This window comes from Schistocerca serialis, chromosome 1, assembly GCF_023864345.2.
Source record: "Schistocerca serialis cubense isolate TAMUIC-IGC-003099 chromosome 1, iqSchSeri2.2, whole genome shotgun sequence".
Lineage (NCBI taxonomy): Eukaryota > Metazoa > Arthropoda > Insecta > Orthoptera > Acrididae > Schistocerca > Schistocerca serialis.
The window spans coordinates 190123490-190140066 of record NC_064638.1 but is presented as its reverse complement, the minus strand read 5'-3'; the positions used below and the strand labels follow the sequence as shown (position 1 = coordinate 190140066).

The window sequence follows — 16577 nt, the reverse complement described above, 5'->3', positions numbered from 1 at the left end:
CTCTGTGGTAACGTGCTGAGCTGTGAAAAAGCGTCTGTTACGGTTCGCAGTTCCAGTCTCACTGACTGTAACGTTTTTATCCCTTCTGTGAAAGAGCTACAAGCAGTCAGATCAAACATCAATAAGGAAATCGCAAGAAAATGCTTTCAGCTCATAGTGCAATGTTGAAAAACTTACAATGCTTACAATGTAGCACTGAATGTATTCGAACTCGCGACATCTTATCTATGCTACAAGCTGACACGTAGCTACAGCAGCTCCAGAGCTCGGTAACTATTCCTCCAGAACTTTTGGATTCCACAGCACTGTGAGATTATGCATATGGCCAGGTCTTGACTTCTGAGAGACAAACAGTTACAGCTTTTCTTTTGGACTGAACGACGTTTTCTAGTAACAAATAGCGCAATAGAATAGCTCAAGTGGAAAGGAACACTTCCTATTTAAACTTCTGCATCCTGCACTGTTGGCAGTTGTGTGTAGGTGGCAGTTATGTGATTTTATTTCTGTGATTACAAAATAGTCGAATGTATGCACTGGGTAGCCGAGGCAGCTAGTTCATGGTGATTCGGTGAACCAAGTAAATGAATTAACTCAACATGCTGCAAATTACTACAGGGAGCCTGTGTGTCAGAATTCTCATCCAGTGTGGCGCAACTGCGTTACGATAGAAAAATGACTCGCAGAGAAGAGGATTTCGTGGTCTGTTGGACGGATGGTAGGTTGTTATACCTATGGTCTGGGTTCGATTCCCACTTCCGTCAATGATTTTAGATAGGGAGAGACAGATTCCATTCTCTCCTGGCTACACCAAGTGAGGAGATATAATGGCTGCGTGGTCTGAAAATTCACATTAAAGATGATATTCCTTCTTTACCAAGTAGGCGGTAGGTTGAACCACAATAAAGTCTGGAGTGGCGACATGTAGAAACTCTATCACCAGTAACCTTTCTTATACTAGTTATTTATTTCAAGTGACGACACAAACGCTATGTATGGTCACAGGACACTTATTCCATCTTTTATTTGAGCTTCTGTATGTCGATAAAATTGGTTCTAAACTGGGAATGTAACTCAGACCGTCCTTAACGCGGAATTTGATCCCTTCGTGGCAATACAGCTCGGCTACAATTTGTTGTTTGTTCAAAACTGCAGATTCCTCAACACCTTCACATATTACGTGTGAATGGGATCGAATCCTGGCCGGCACTAAAGATTTAATTATGTATTATCAAGCTCTATCATGAGAACACCTATCTGCTGGTGGATAATAATTTTGATTTTTAATGTATTTTCATTCGTTGTCAACACTAACGATATCTGGCGTTTTTAACTCCCAGTGAGACACAGAACTATTTGCGAGATGACTGTAAGTTCAAGATGCTATTCTGAGCAGCTGGTGGAGAAAAATTCGGTAGCTGACGTCTCTTTGTGTGTAGTCAACAACGATATGTGTGGGGCTCTATTCCCAGTGAGCGCTGAACTCTTCGTCATATTATTTCAGTTCGTCGTGTCATTTAATGTTCATACATATTCTGAACTAGCTGCTCGTGAATAACTTTAATTTTTAATGTCATTTTGTGTTAAATAGTTCAAATCGTTCAAATGGCTCTGAGCACTATGGGACTTAGCTTCTAAGGTCATCAGTCCCCTAGAACTTAGAACTACTTAAACCTAACTAACCTAAGGACATCACTCACATCATACCCGAGGCAGGATTCGAACCTGCGACCGTAGCGGTCACGCGGTTCCAGACTGAAGCGCCTAGAACCGCACGGCCACACCGGCCGGCCCCCACCATCTGGTATCAATGCATTACCCTATCATCCATTATATATAATCATTTTCATAGTACACTTGATATTATAGATGAGTAGGACACAAGACAGGACATAGATAATGTCCGTTTGACGTCAACAGTGTGTAACATTTTACTTTTTTTGAATAGGACAATGTTCCTCTCCAATAATTTTTAGATTAGTTACAATAAGCTTACGCTGCAAGAGAATTCGCTTGTATATTGCAATATGTGGTCTGTTGTCGTTTGAAGGCCTTCCATAACATCGGCAACGTCGTGCAACTCCACCGAGGGCTGTCTGGAGTAGGGTGGAGATAGGAATGTGAAAGTTGCGAGCTGTCGAAGACGATCTTCATATTCCTAATGCGATTAGGACATCGTATACTCTTGACGACGTTTAGCACCTGTGCAGTCAGTCACCCAATTTCAGAATTCATTTTGAGTAATCCTGCTAAATTCCCTAAATATTGTCTTTTTATATTGATGAGTAATATGGATAGTCGTCACGTTTATGTGCCGTCTACAACGCAAATTTAATGTTACTATCCTAGGAACTAACCTGCAATACGTTTTGTATTTCATAATCGGAACTATCTGCATTAACCGTCATCAGAGCAATGTCAGGGAACAGAATGCAGCAGTGCCTTGCTACCTACTTGAGGACCTGCTTGAGTCGTGTTCTAAGGAAAGGGTAGTTGCTGGTTCACATTATATTACACTAGCGAGAAGTACCGACTTTTCCTTTTCTCTGCAAACATCCAGAACTAAATTCAGTAACTAAATGCTAAGAATATATTTGCATTGTGCCAACTCAAAGATCAATAGATATGGATATAGATATAGATACAGATTTTTATATTTAAAGCCATTCTCGTTCTGCGTTGGAATAAACATCATTCATTATTTGCTTGTTCTTGTTACGATTGTTATTGTCATTCTCTCACTCGCAAGAGTTTTCGCATTCCTATTTGGTATCGATGCACATGAAGAGTGGCTATGAAAGAAGGGAATACTGAATGTTACGTCATGCAGAATACACTCATTTACTTCGGCTCCTCGTGATCTACGCTACAGGAGAAGTGAGATACATAAAGTTGACAGTGCGAGGACAGACCTGGTAGCACAACTGTGCAACTGCACAGTGTTACCAGATAAAATGGTGCTGCGGAATCGACAGTGTAGTACGGACTTTGCCACAGTAGCAGACAGCTGGTAATTTAGGACCATGACCGTGGATTACACTTTGGTCAGTGCTGGTTAGAGTGCTGCAACAGTAAATGGAAGGCTTTGTTTGATAGTCTTATGCTGATGCTGTCTGAATAAATTATGCCATTGGATACAAAGCGGTTTAGTTTTGAGACCTAACCCACGAGGGGGGAAGGCACAGTGGTCTGCTTCAGGAATTCCAAGCAATAAAACACAAAAAACAACCCAGGAAGGGAGACATGCATTTGGAATCTGTTCATCGTTACGGGGTCAAACAAGAGGGTAACATTACTGAAACAATGATCGGGCTACTTAGTATATAATAGAGCATACAGATTTCAAGGAGGAAACGTATGAAGACGCAGACTTCCTCGTTATCAAAAAGTGCGGCATATCTTTCGTGTTAACGAAAGTAAATTCCCGCTTTACCTCTTCTTACGTGTCAAATGAAATGAATGCCATGAGGAATAGAATATTTGTTGACTGCGTCTCTTCTTGCTTCCATCCTTACCAACATATTTCTTCATTCTCGTGGTAATCATGACATTCTATGTGTATGCTGCAAAAGATTGCAAGTGGACAAATTCGACATCGAGGTGCAAAGCGTTATATTCAATTCGAATAAGCTTCCGGTGTATTTTTACTTCGTTTGTATTTTTAGATGATTATGAACGTTACGGAAAATTATCTCACATGCTTTATGTTGAATGAGAAACATTGAATGATCCGTTTTGCTTTCCCTACGTTGAAATGATATAATGTCGGCGTCAACAGCCTTCTTCCACATCGGAAGCTGAAACTTGTATCATTCTGGATTAATGATAATTGAATGTCTCATATGTATACATAGCCCAGAAGGCGACGTCAGAAACCATCAGGGGAGAACGCCGCATAAAAACCAAACATGCGCGCGCGTCTCCACTCTGAAGAACCCTATCGGAGAATCACGGCAAGCATTTCGCTGAAGAGCTGCCTCGTCAGAGAGCCTACAAATGGCAGCGTCGTAGCAAGTATTTGTCAACACTCTGATAGTGCATTTACTCCCGGGTGTAGGTCGGCGTTACCTCGCTAAATTCACTTGACATTCGTTTTCCACATCGAAGACTCGTACGATATAATCCACTGCAAGATGACACAATTAGAAAGTATATTTAATTTCTGGACTCCAAGAATGGCGTTCTTCACATAAGTAACACCTGTTTGTGTGTGCATTCGGGAGGACGACGGTGCAATCCCGCGCCCGGCCATCCTGATTTAGGTTTTCAATGATTTCCCTAAATCGCTTCAGGCAAATGCCGGGATGGTTCCTTAGGAAGGGCACGGCCAAATGTGCAGTGTTCCTGCACTGCTACAGAGCATGCATTGCAAGGTATTCACACAGTTTATCGCATAGACTTACCATAAGGAATGAAACAAGAACTGTAATACACTTTACACCACAGACGCTCACTCTGGCTTGACGAAAACATCCAAACATTGACCAAAAGTTGCACAAATAATTGAGTTTGAAAGGAAAAGAAACGAGGTATGAAGCATTTATAAATTCATCGAATGTAGTGAGGTGGTTTAATTTCGTCCCAGTCTATAAAATTAATTTCGGGCCATACTCAGCTCTTGCCGATTAACGTAATATAATACGCGCCTACTAATCAGGGCGTCTGTCTCCGTTGCTTTTGAGCGTGAATGGAAATTGTAGAAATTTTCTGTGGAGCAACATTTAATAATAAAGCGTTTTAAATCATCAAAAGCGATGAGCGGTAGCAGGCGCTTTCGATAAAGAACGGGGGAGTGCAGCGCCGCTGCTGTCGCCACGGCCGCTGCCAGTAGCCAGCAAATGGATCCCGGAGCTTTGCCGCATACGGCGTCCAGAGGAGGACAGTCTGCAGGAAATCTGCCGCAAAATCGTTACTGGATAAAATTTTGATATCGGTGTGTCACAAAGCGAAATAGATTGAATCTGCGCTACCATTACATTCACGTCTTCAGCATTCAGACAGAAGAGGCTATAAAAATATTTTATGCCAGCTGCTCTCGATCCACTGACATTATGAACAGAAACAACGCACGCTACCGCTAGACCACAGGCGTAATCAGCCTAGAGTTTCTCTATGATGGGACAAGTTTTCCTCCAGGAAGTGCCGCAGTCTACAGTGTTGCCAGATTGTGCAGATAACCGGACTTAGAGAATTAGCGAGTTGGCCAGTTTTTTTGTCCCATGTCGCGATCGGCGCGGACTTAGCCTCTGAAGCGGCCGGCCGCCGGTCAAGTTTTATGTCAAAGAGTGTACGTGCACAAAGTAACACTGACTTCTGGGCGTTTCACTGCTTTTTGTCACACAGTGCAGTTCGAACCACTAGTGTGTCCACGACGGCATGGTAGGCCGAGAAAGAACAGATGTCAGCCTACAATACATGACCATTGTATCGCGTCTCTTAATAACCTTTTTTCCGCGGCCTATATACACTAGCAATATGTGGACAAATTAAGAATCTTGGTCTGACGGGAGTCATGGTAAGATTGTTTGTGCAGTTGCTATTACTACAGTGACTGGATACCGCAGTAGTCAGCGCATTACCCCAGTAAGCATGAGAACCTAGTTACAACCCGATACAGTACAAATTTTCAGCTTTCCCCATAGATTTAAACAAGTGTCCACTGACAGCTAATCTCATCAATTCCTTTGTGTTTTTGCAGTTCAACCGAGTTACATTTCAGGGCAAAATTATCGTTACTCGTCTCTCCTAGTGAGGCATTAAGTTTCAGTTGTATCTCGCACTGTATTAGGTTTTACTTCCACACTTTCTCTCACTTCCCTCTCTGTTCACACCGTCAGTAACGTTAAACATGATGAGATGTCTCATATGGACGTGTCGAAAACGTGAGTAATACTCCTTCCATCCGGTCCGCCCCTATCTCTGACGCTGCAGTTAATGCAGCTCACCCTGCAGTAACTGAGACACTGTATTACACGTCTACTGGGTCCCAGTGGTTTAAGAAGGCTGCTTGGTTTTCCGCTAGCCTGGCAAGCTTCAAGGGTCCCGTTCAAGTTGCTACACGTGACAATGGGTTGCGCCACCAATCCAACGTGACTAGTCGGTTATACGTTTACGTAGATACTTGTTAAAAATTAAGTGGACTGATAAGTTAAGGAATGAGGAGGTTCTGCGCAGTACCGGAGAGGAAAGGAATATTTGGAAAGCACTGACAATGAAAAGGGACAGGGTGATAGGACATCTGTTAAGACATGAGGGAATAACTTCCATGGTACTAGAGGGAGCTGTAGAAGGTAGAAACTGTAGAGGAAGACAGAGATTGGAATACATCCAGCAAATAATTGAGGACTTTTGATTCCAAGTGCTCCTCTGAGGTGAAGAGGTTGGGACTGGAAGAGAATTCCTGGCGGTTCGCATCAAACCAGTCAGAAGACTGATGACTCAAAAAAAAGTTAGTTTCTCTGCAGCTCATTTATCATAATGGCGAGAGCAGCAAAATTGACAAATTAAACATACAGGACAAAATTAGAATGGTGAATGTATATCAGTCAGAGAACAGAGTCCAAGTCCGGCATGAAAAAGGTTTTCGTGTATTTATGAGGCAGCGTCAAATAAATCGGTACATGTGTCGCGATGCAAATTATGTAAAACGTTATTAAAACTTCATTCGAGGACCTCGAATATGTTAGGATTTGTTTGTAAATTTGACACACTGTGTGCTAAGTCTTGAGACCATTTAGCGGTATACAGACATTTTAAATGTAGGGCTAACATTGACTGAAGTAGGGAAAAAAAATATGACGCAGTGGATATTAAAAACTACACTCTGGTGGTGTGCAACGTAAAGCGGAGAAAGTTTAGTATGGAATAAAAGCATCTTGTTTCAGAAATATATTTAATAGGCTACCATAGTATGAATAACGAACATCGAGTTTGCTAAAATGCATTTAGGGAATCTAGAAAGAACTATTTTGGCCACTTAGAATGAAGTCAAAAAACCCACAATACAAATCCTTGAAAAAGTAATTAAAATTGATGTCACTGTGGTCATATGTGGCTGAAACACATTAAAGTCACAGAAACTAACTTCGAAAATTTTACTTTAATTGCCGTTTCAGTACAACACAAATCTTCGCGTCCTTAGGTACAAAGGACTTCGACTTTCAGATACGGTTCTGCTTACTGCAGAAAACACATTAGAGGTGACCAGATGGTGTTTCGAACTGAGTTTAGACAGAACTATTCAAAAATGGTTCAAATGGCTCTGAGCACTATGGGACTTAACATTTGAGGTCATCAGTGCCCTACAACTTAGAACTACTGAAGCCTAACTAGCCTAATGACATCACATAATTCCATGCCCGAGGTAGGATTCGAACCTGCGACCGTAGCAGTCGTGCGGTTCCAAACTGAAGATCCTAGAACAGCTCGGCCACCGCAGAACTAGTTGAAATAGGGTGAAATTGCCGCGATAGATATCGATATAAATAAATATGCCAGAAATAATGATGATAGGATATATAATTAATCCGTCGTGAAGTTTCTAAACCATGCAGTTGACCTTGAGAGCACCGACAGACTCAGCCTTGGCAGTACAACATAGGGCCACCTTTACAAAACTGCGGTAAGAGCCGCAGACGGCACAATGTACCCGGTTGCCCTGGTGTCTATATTACATTGTATATGGTTCTATGCCTGATGGGTCTCGTATCCAGCTATTTTTACACAATCTGATGGTGCCCCAAAAGGATGAAACGCGTCACTGACACAAAATAATTTCGTAACTGTTTTTGTTTTGAAACTTTTCATCAACTTCTGAACATGTTCACAGCACTACAGGGAAAGCGTACAGAAGAAGCTGCTACGTAGCGGGCAAGCAAAATTGCTTTAGCTTGGGCGTACCTCGGGTTGTATGTGAGGAGAGCAGCATGCCCATTCTGTTGCTAACGTGCGGCAGCTTTCCTGCTTGGCTAACAAGCAAGCATGGGCGGGTTAAAGGGAGATTGTGCTGTTGGAACTGGATAGTGGTCTGGGTCAACAGATGTTTCAAAACTCGACGCACTTGCCAGCGAGTGGTGTGTGTTGCGTTTGCTGCAGTGTCGCTGCCGGCGAGCTTCTGGCACGAGCTGTCGCCGGGCCCGGGCGCCACGGAGCCGTCCTACGACGACGGGTCCCTGCTGACACTGAGCTCGACCCCCAGCGAGCCGCCGCCGCCCTTCTTCGAGCCGCCCGACGTCAACTGCACCGCCGTCACTGCACAGCTCGGCGCCGAGGTCTTCCTGCCCTGCAGAGTCCGCGGTTTGCGTCCCGGCCTTACCGTAAGTACAGTAGAGCGTCGCCACACCCAGCCGCTGCTACGCAAGGTGGACTTGTTAGTAGCGTACGGCAAAGGTCCACGCGCTAAGGATTCACGTTGGCGTCGATGGCCCGACTATCTAATCATAACGAAACGTGGTCAGCGAAATTTCATAATCATCGGTTAAGTATTACGTGTGTTCTCTCTTTATCAATGGCCCACGCGATTTTGTTTTGACGCATCTAGCAGCAAGCTACGGCACGGTGCGAGGGAATGTCAGTGCCCACCAAGACTGGAAATATTTGTACCTAATCAGTTAAACAAATACACTAAAACGTCAAAAGCATCCGAACAGACCTACACTGGTGTACAAAATTAAAACAAGAATTCTGAAAGGTGGCGTTTATTTTGCCACAAAAGAGTATAAGGAGTCGACAACAAAGTAGAAATAATGTAATGAATACAGAACGTAATCAACTGCAACATGCATAACGGTTGACAAAAATGTTCTTCGTTTTTCTCCAACTTAACAGATTAGCACACACATTCTGACATCTTGTTAATGTGCACAGAATGGGGCGTGACCACTCTGGCACCAATACAGTCCTGTCAACGACGGGTCATCAATCTCATGTTGAGGCAAAACGCCCATTATTCTTGCATAGTGGCTTACAAGTCTTGGAGAGTGGTTGATGGATGCTGACGTGATGCAATCATCTTTCACTAGTGTACCCCAGACAAGCTCTATGGGATTCAAATCGGGAGAGAGAGCAGGCCACGCCATGCGTGCAATATCTTCCGTTTAAAAAAAAAATTACCCGTGCTGTATGGGGTCAAGCACAATCGTCCACCAATACGAAGTCTGGGCCCACAGCACCTCGCAACAACCGCGCGTGAGATCCCAGGATCTCCGCACGGCACCTTACAGAACATTTACAATTTCATGAAGAGGTGTAGTGGTCAACGTAATCCCTGACCATACCCTTAGGGATCCTCCAAGATATCGGTCTCTTTCCGCAATCTTTGGGTCCCGAAATCGCGTTCGAAGTGCACTTCAGAAACGAATCCGTCTTGAATCACTGTCCTGACCAAATGGGGACTCACCTGTGGAAAGAACATTGGCAAACCGCTCGATCTTCCTGGTGACATGTTGACGGATTCACTACGGATGTTCCCTTCTGTGAAGACACGCCAGAGGTAAACAGACAGTAGGCCTCCAACAATAAAGGCCACTCTGGTGAAGCCTTCTGTACACCGACGCTGCGAGGTAAGTTGCCAGTTGCAGTGCAGTAGTAAGGCGGTACCGCCGTGTCCTTCGAGCCAAATAACGAGCGGTCCACTCTTCCTGATGTCACACGTGGTCGGCCCTGTCCTGGTCTCCAGGATACGGGGTTTGTCCCTATAAACTGTCATCTTACCAGAGAAACAACATAACAAAAGCCATCGGGCTACATTAGTTTGCGACTCTCCTGTTTCCATTCTTCCTATGACCATCTACAGCAGCGAGTCTCTATTAGCCTTCTCTGAGCCATACTGCACTTTCTGCGTTTGCGCACAAAGCGAATGTAGATGTGGAACTACCGTGCAGACACCACCCATCTTGAATGGTGCCCTGACGCCACTGATGGCGTCATTGTCCCTTTATCGGACTGCCATCTTCCGTGTAGCACACGATCGTAACGACACTTGCTGACGGTTTGTATAATTATTTCGTGAATTAGACACAGGAAAATAGGAATTTAATGTTTTACTTTTTGACAAGATTGTGTGTGGTGTGGAACTGACCACTACATATCACTAGAGGCGGCCCCGCCAGTATGAAATGAGGTGGTAAGTATTTTGCTGACAGTTGAGAAGAAGTAACGGCAGACTGGGATGGTCAAGAGAGCTCAGTGACTTCGAACGTGGAACAGTTACTGGATTTCGCCCGAGCAACACATGCATTGGGATCATTTCAACCCTTCTAAAACTGCACAGTTCGACTGTTTGTCATTTGACTGTGAAGTGTAAACGCGAATGAACAACCTCAGTTTAACCATCACTCGGCATACCTCATGTACCGACGGACAGGCATCGTCGAGCGTAGAGGAGGCTCGTGTAAGGAATCGCACTGTGTCAGCGGTAGGACTTCCAAAGTACTGTCAGCACTCCGTCTAGCGCAGTGGCTGCGCGTAGGCTGTTAAAAGGATCGTTGCAACGCGGAAGCCGGGCATAGAATCTGACCAGGTCTTGGCACTCGGTTCCTGTTTGAATTAGGAACACAGGGTGAAACATTTTAGATTTATCCCGGTTAAGCGCCCATTTGTACAACCATTCGGACATCTGTCCTACTATAGCTATTTTACAAAGTATTACGCGGGGTTTGAAAGACAAACTGCAGCTGGCGTCCTGGAAAATTGTGCAAACCGATGAATTCATTTCGTAAAATATTTTAATTGGCCTGAAATTAATGCTCATCTAATAGCATCATTTGCATGTGCACCAGTCCGGTATCAAGTGCAAAAAAAGTCAACCTCGTTCTGATCTTACGTATAAAAACAGTCACCCTTAATTAACTCCGGACTGGAGCGTGACTGATGGTTCTCATTTGGTCAATCTGTGTATCAGGCCTTGGTCTAAGATAAATGTAAGGCGTTTGGAAAGATTTTGATTCCTTTGGATTTTACTAGCAAAAATGTCATGTTCCTTTGGGAGGCTTCTAAGGCGTTCAACTTCTCTATTCCAAAGTTGTTCAAATCGGTTCGAACTTTGCACGAAATTAGATAAATGGATAAAGCCAAAACCAATTTTTTTTTATTCGATAATCTTCATCCGTTTTCGAGATACGATGGTTTATATTAAAGCCAAATGTAGCACGTAACATTCGTTCTTACTTGTATTCTATGGGCCGAAACGGTTTGAAGTGAATCAGATACATAAAAAATGCATTCTTACGATGAAACTAATAACTCGCTTTCAAAAATCTATGTTCCTTTGGATTTTACGTACAAAAAACCACCTTATTTGTGATTTGTTTACAAGCGAAATTTTCAGACTTGTGTGAATCGGTTCAAATTTTATAAGAAGGTAGACAAATAGATGTCATTTATGGTCTTCTCAGCAGGTAATAAAAAATACCTCTACAGGATCATTCTACGCCCGAGTCAACTGTATATCCTGGGCAACGTTAGGGATGTAAAACGAGGGAAATAGCTATTGGCAGCTCTAAAACATTTAAATCAAAATATCTTGACATATTCGCGCTGTTTTACGAATTAACCCCATTTCGCCTCGCATTGAGCTCTTAGCTGCAAAGTGTTGGCACACCTCCTTCTTGCAGTTTATCGGCTAAAGTTCTTGATCCTCTGCCCAAAATCCACAGGATTCGCTACGCATAGTGAACAATGTGTAATGTCGTATAGCTCATAGGTAAACAAATTTCTTAGGGAAAAAGCTTCTGGGCTGAATGCATAGTATCATACGACAAGTGTACTAATAAATAAAAAAAAGCGAATATATGATGATGCTTTTATTTAAATGTCTTTTAATCTGCCAGATAAGTCGAAAAGCGACACTAGGTCTTCTTTTACATCCATAGCTCTGCTCAAGATATATTTGCCTTTTTGTGCTACGATAGGAGCATTTTTCATTCTGATCAGGTAAATGGTCGGGCCATACATACCTGCAGTCAGTGTTAAGCGATTGTTGTGGAGCTATAAAGAGCAACGCCACAAGACAGTGATTGACTTGAAACGAGTGATTTCCACTGATTACCTGCGCTGTACCTTGTGGCAATACCATGGTAAGTTTGGGATTTGCCGAATACCTGGAGAACGTTACCTCGCATCAGGTTTAGTGGCAACATTGAAGTATAGAGGGGTTGGTATTAAGGTATCGGGGTGGTTTCCGTGATTAGGATGTGTAGCCCCTCACTGCGCTAATGAAAACGCTAATTTGACAGCAAATGAACTTACACCTCTTGACAGTTTCTAAGGAACTGAGACATCATTGGACAGGAATAATAATAGGCAATGATGGACGACGTGAAACAAAATAGTAGAGGTAGGGTGGAATATTTATAACAAAAAGTGGTACACATTTCACCACGTGGGACAAAATTGAAATGGCTCCGAGTACTATGGGACTTAACAGCGGAGGTCATCAGTCCCACAGAACTTAGAACTACTTAAGCCTAACTAACCTAAGGACATCACACACATCCATGCCCGAGGCAAGATTCGAACCTGCGACCGTAGCGATCGCGCGATTCCAGACTGAAGCGCCTAGAACCGCTCGCCACTCCGGCCGGCCCCACGTGGGACAGCATGATAACGGGTATAAATGCCTTTCGTGTTTGCCACGGGCCAGATTGCCAACATAAAGATCGATTCAAATGTCCCAGTAGGGAATGTGCTCGCCCCAACACTAATGCACATTTTGTACCTGTTATTCACGCCGTTACTGAAATGTTGAGGTCATTGCGGGATTGTCCCATTGCCCTCTCAAGTCGGTTTCCAGTTGTTCCACGTTCGGGGAGTTAAGAGACAGTCTGCCGAAAGACATGCTCTATAGGATTTGGGCCCAGTGAGTAAGCAGGCCGTTTCATATGTTCGATATCTTCACTTTCCAGAGTGTGCAACAACTCAGTGGCCGTTGTGTAAGGTAACCGACGAACATTAACAAAATAGTCGGGATCCACCGTACCCATAAACAGAGAGACATGATCCAGAACAACCTCCCTGCAATACCGCTGTGCTGTAGTGGTATCTTTGCTCACATTTATGCAGCGTTGTTCGACGATTGTGCATAATACGTGCCAACATCGTAACGCCTAGGCCATATACCAACTACCTTCATGAACATTCTGTGTTACGTAACGTGTTCCCCTATCTCTCCCCGCACCAACTGTTGGCAAAATCACTTGTCACTATGAGAACACCAACCTGGACCACTGTTGCTGACCCCAAGCAGTATGCTCCCTACACTAACTAAATCTCTCTCGAAGATTGGGAATTCGACGTGGGCTGCGGTTAAAAGGCTTCCAAACATACTAACAAACCTCATTTAATCGCTGCGAAATGGATGCGAGAGAGACAAGCATAAAGGTGGAGGTTGAAAGACCTGCAGCGCTCTGCCTAGGAGTGAAATGTCTGTTCCTTTTCGCCACTAGCGGTATGTACCGATTCTCTTGTGGTATAGAGGTCCGTCTAAGTACCAGCATGTTTTCGCCTAGAGTCTCTACTTACAGTGGCTTCTTTTAATCGCGAGATGACACTTTTCGACACACTCATTACTACGGCTACAATAGTGACACTTTGACGTACTTGGAGTCGTATAACTGCTCGTCCACGGTATAAGGCGTCAAATGATGACTTGCAGACATGTTTCCGTACCACACATAATGTCGCACTTATCAATTCCAGAACAAACTTAATTAAAAGCTGTACTGCATGAACTGTCGAATGCATACATACTTTTCGCACACAGGCTTCTCTGCAGCTAACACGTCCCACCACATTCATTTCCTTTTGCTACCATTGGTTGGGTTTTCCACAACGATTTTTGGTTGCTTGGTAGCATCTAGCAGTTGTTCCTTAGCAAATATCAGTTGTTTGTTTGCAGTTATCAGGTAGTGTATTTTACAACATTGCCTGCTGCGTGCACAATGGGAACAGTTCGGCGACTATGAATTTTTGCATCACCATGACAATGGATCTCCATCTTTGGGATGACATCGAAAGGCGGCTTCGCTCCAGACCCAAGCGGGCAGATTCTTTACCTTCCGTGGTTTCTGCTACCATTCCTCCACAGACATTCAGCAGACACTTTACTGAAAGTGTCCCCAGCAGAGCTGAAGTTGTCACGAAGGCGAAGGATATACATACCCCACATTTATTTCCACTAATAGTCGTCCGGATAATGTAATTAGACTAGCTCTGCGTACTGGCCCTGAGAGGCGATTCGGAACCGACGGACCGCCATGTCATCCTACCGCAATGACAGCTTTCCAGTTCAACAAGTTGGAGAAAAAGACAACAGAGGAATTCGAAATGGGGTGCTACACCAACACAGTTGGAAATTAGGTCCAATGAGAAGATAAGAAATGAGGAGGTTTCCCAAAAAATCGTCGAAAAGTATTTGACAAGAAGAAGAGGCAGGATGATGGGATGCGAGCCATCACAGAAGTACTTTCCGTGCTATCTGAGTGAGTTGTACAGAGATGAATACTGTAGGACAGATATTGTGTTGTACGTAACAAACAACTGAAGATTTCGGATGTCAGTGCTACCCTGAGATGAAGAGGTTGGCAAAGCAAAAGAGGTCGTGCCGAGCGGCCTCAAACCACTCGCAAGACCGATGGCACGAAAAGAATTGGAGAGGAATCGCCTCAGTACGCTTTCCCTCTAGTTATCAGTTTTCCGTCTTTTCACACAAGGTAGCTTGTTACGTGATATAACAGAGGCTAAGTGAACTCTCTTTTATTACTCAGTCCCCCATAAATAAATTAAAAAGTTCTCCGTCGCTCTCATAATCAATAGATCAGTTTCGTGCACAAAATGAGGCACTACACAACGAAGTTGAAAGTTAGGTCGAATGAGAAGATAAGAAATGCGGAGGTTGTCTGAAAAATCGACGAAAAGCTGAAAAGGTGGAAAATAGTTGACAATAAGAAGCGACAGGATGACGACATGTGTGTTGACTCATCAAATAAGTACTTTCGGTGCTACTTACCCTGACGGTACCAGGAACTGAACCTGGGTCATCCTCATCTCACCAGGCCGCAAGTGTTCGTGATTGATATCAAGAACATTCTGGACATTTTGGGCGAATGATTTGACCACCCAGATCGGCCGATTTAAATCGAATGGGACATAATCGAGAGGTCAGTTCCTGCACAAAATCGTGCACTGTGAACGCTTTCATAACTGTGCACGACTAAAAAGGTGGCATGGGTCAGTATTTCTGCAGAGACAGAGACTTGTTGACTCGACGCCACGTCGAGTTGCAGCACTACCCCGGGGGAAAGAAGGCCCGACAGGTTGTTAGGAAGTATCTCATGACTTTTGTCACCTCATCACAGTGTACAAAGAGCGAAGAAGACCAAAGTTTCATTTATATATATTTCATTTACTTGCAAGTTTACATTATGTGTTGCGATTACGGCCAATAGTCTCTCTGTTATATGTAATTAGCCATTCTTCATAATGTGCCAGTGGTATTTGTTCGCTTAGTGGATTGGACACTTGCGAAAGTGCATCGTTGTACGTGGTTACATGCAAGGCAGTCATCCTACACACGAATCGGCTAATAATTATAGCAGTGAAATTTCCTGGCGGACTAAAACTATGTGCCGGACCGAGACTCGAACTAGGACCTTTGCCTTTCGCGGGCAAATGCTCTTCCTACTGAGCTACCCAAGCATGACCCACGACCCATCCTCACAGCTTCAGTTCTACCAGCACCTCGTCTCCTACCTTCCAAACGTCATGGAAGCTCTTCTGCCAATGGCAAAGGTTCGGAGTTTCAGTCTCGGTCCGGCATACTGTTTTAGTGTGCCAGGAAGTTTCTTATCACCGCACACTTCGCTGCAGAATGAAAATCTCATTCTCTATTTATAGCAGTGTTACAAAATACAGTTCACCGAAGCCAACAAAGTTAACGTACGGAGACGACGGTAGGCGTAATACACGAAAATATACCACGAATCTCACCCTGGATACACAAGTAACCTCAGTGTAGTATGGCACTCTAATTGTGATGATCCCTGCTGGCTGAGGCCATATTGCAATCGGCTGCCAGTTAACGGGGTCACTAGAGTGCGAGTTCATGTGTAGAGACAATACCGAGATCTGAAACAGGATCAAGAAAAGAAATCCGATTAGTAACAGACTTACGTGTGGCCCATATAAATGTGATGAAAGTACTTAAAACCTAAACCTAATTGGTAACCATAAACAGCAACTACAGTGGCTACATGTGGTTCTTAGAGCACTTTTCATACTACGACGTCACAATTAAAACGTAATTGCTGCGAGACTGTGTACCATACCTCACAGAACAGCATTACAGAGTACGATGTAACGAAGCGCTAATTTATTTTTTATTTCTGTTTGTGGATGAATAATTTAAGTCTACAGCAACCGTTTCACTGTGGAGAAAGTATTTTAGTTTCCAAAAAAATTCACTTCAGAAGAACCATAATATATCAAGAAAACTTTAATATTACACTAATAAAACCACCATTCCAGGACGAAACAGGAATTTAATATTCCTGAGCAATCTTAATATTAGAATCGCGTGGTGATTG

The 16577-nt window shown here is 43.6% G+C and overlaps 1 protein-coding gene across 1 annotated transcript in view; it reads left to right on the top strand.

Annotated features, from left to right (window-relative positions):
* LOC126457186 (irregular chiasm C-roughest protein-like) overlaps positions 1 to 16577 on the top strand; it is a 479812-nt gene that overhangs the window by 249131 nt on the left and 214104 nt on the right. The window contains exon 3 of the mRNA XM_050093278.1: positions 8092 to 8312. Within this exon, the coding sequence (XP_049949235.1) occupies positions 8092 to 8312 (221 nt within the window). The remainder of the gene's footprint in view (positions 1 to 8091; positions 8313 to 16577) is intronic.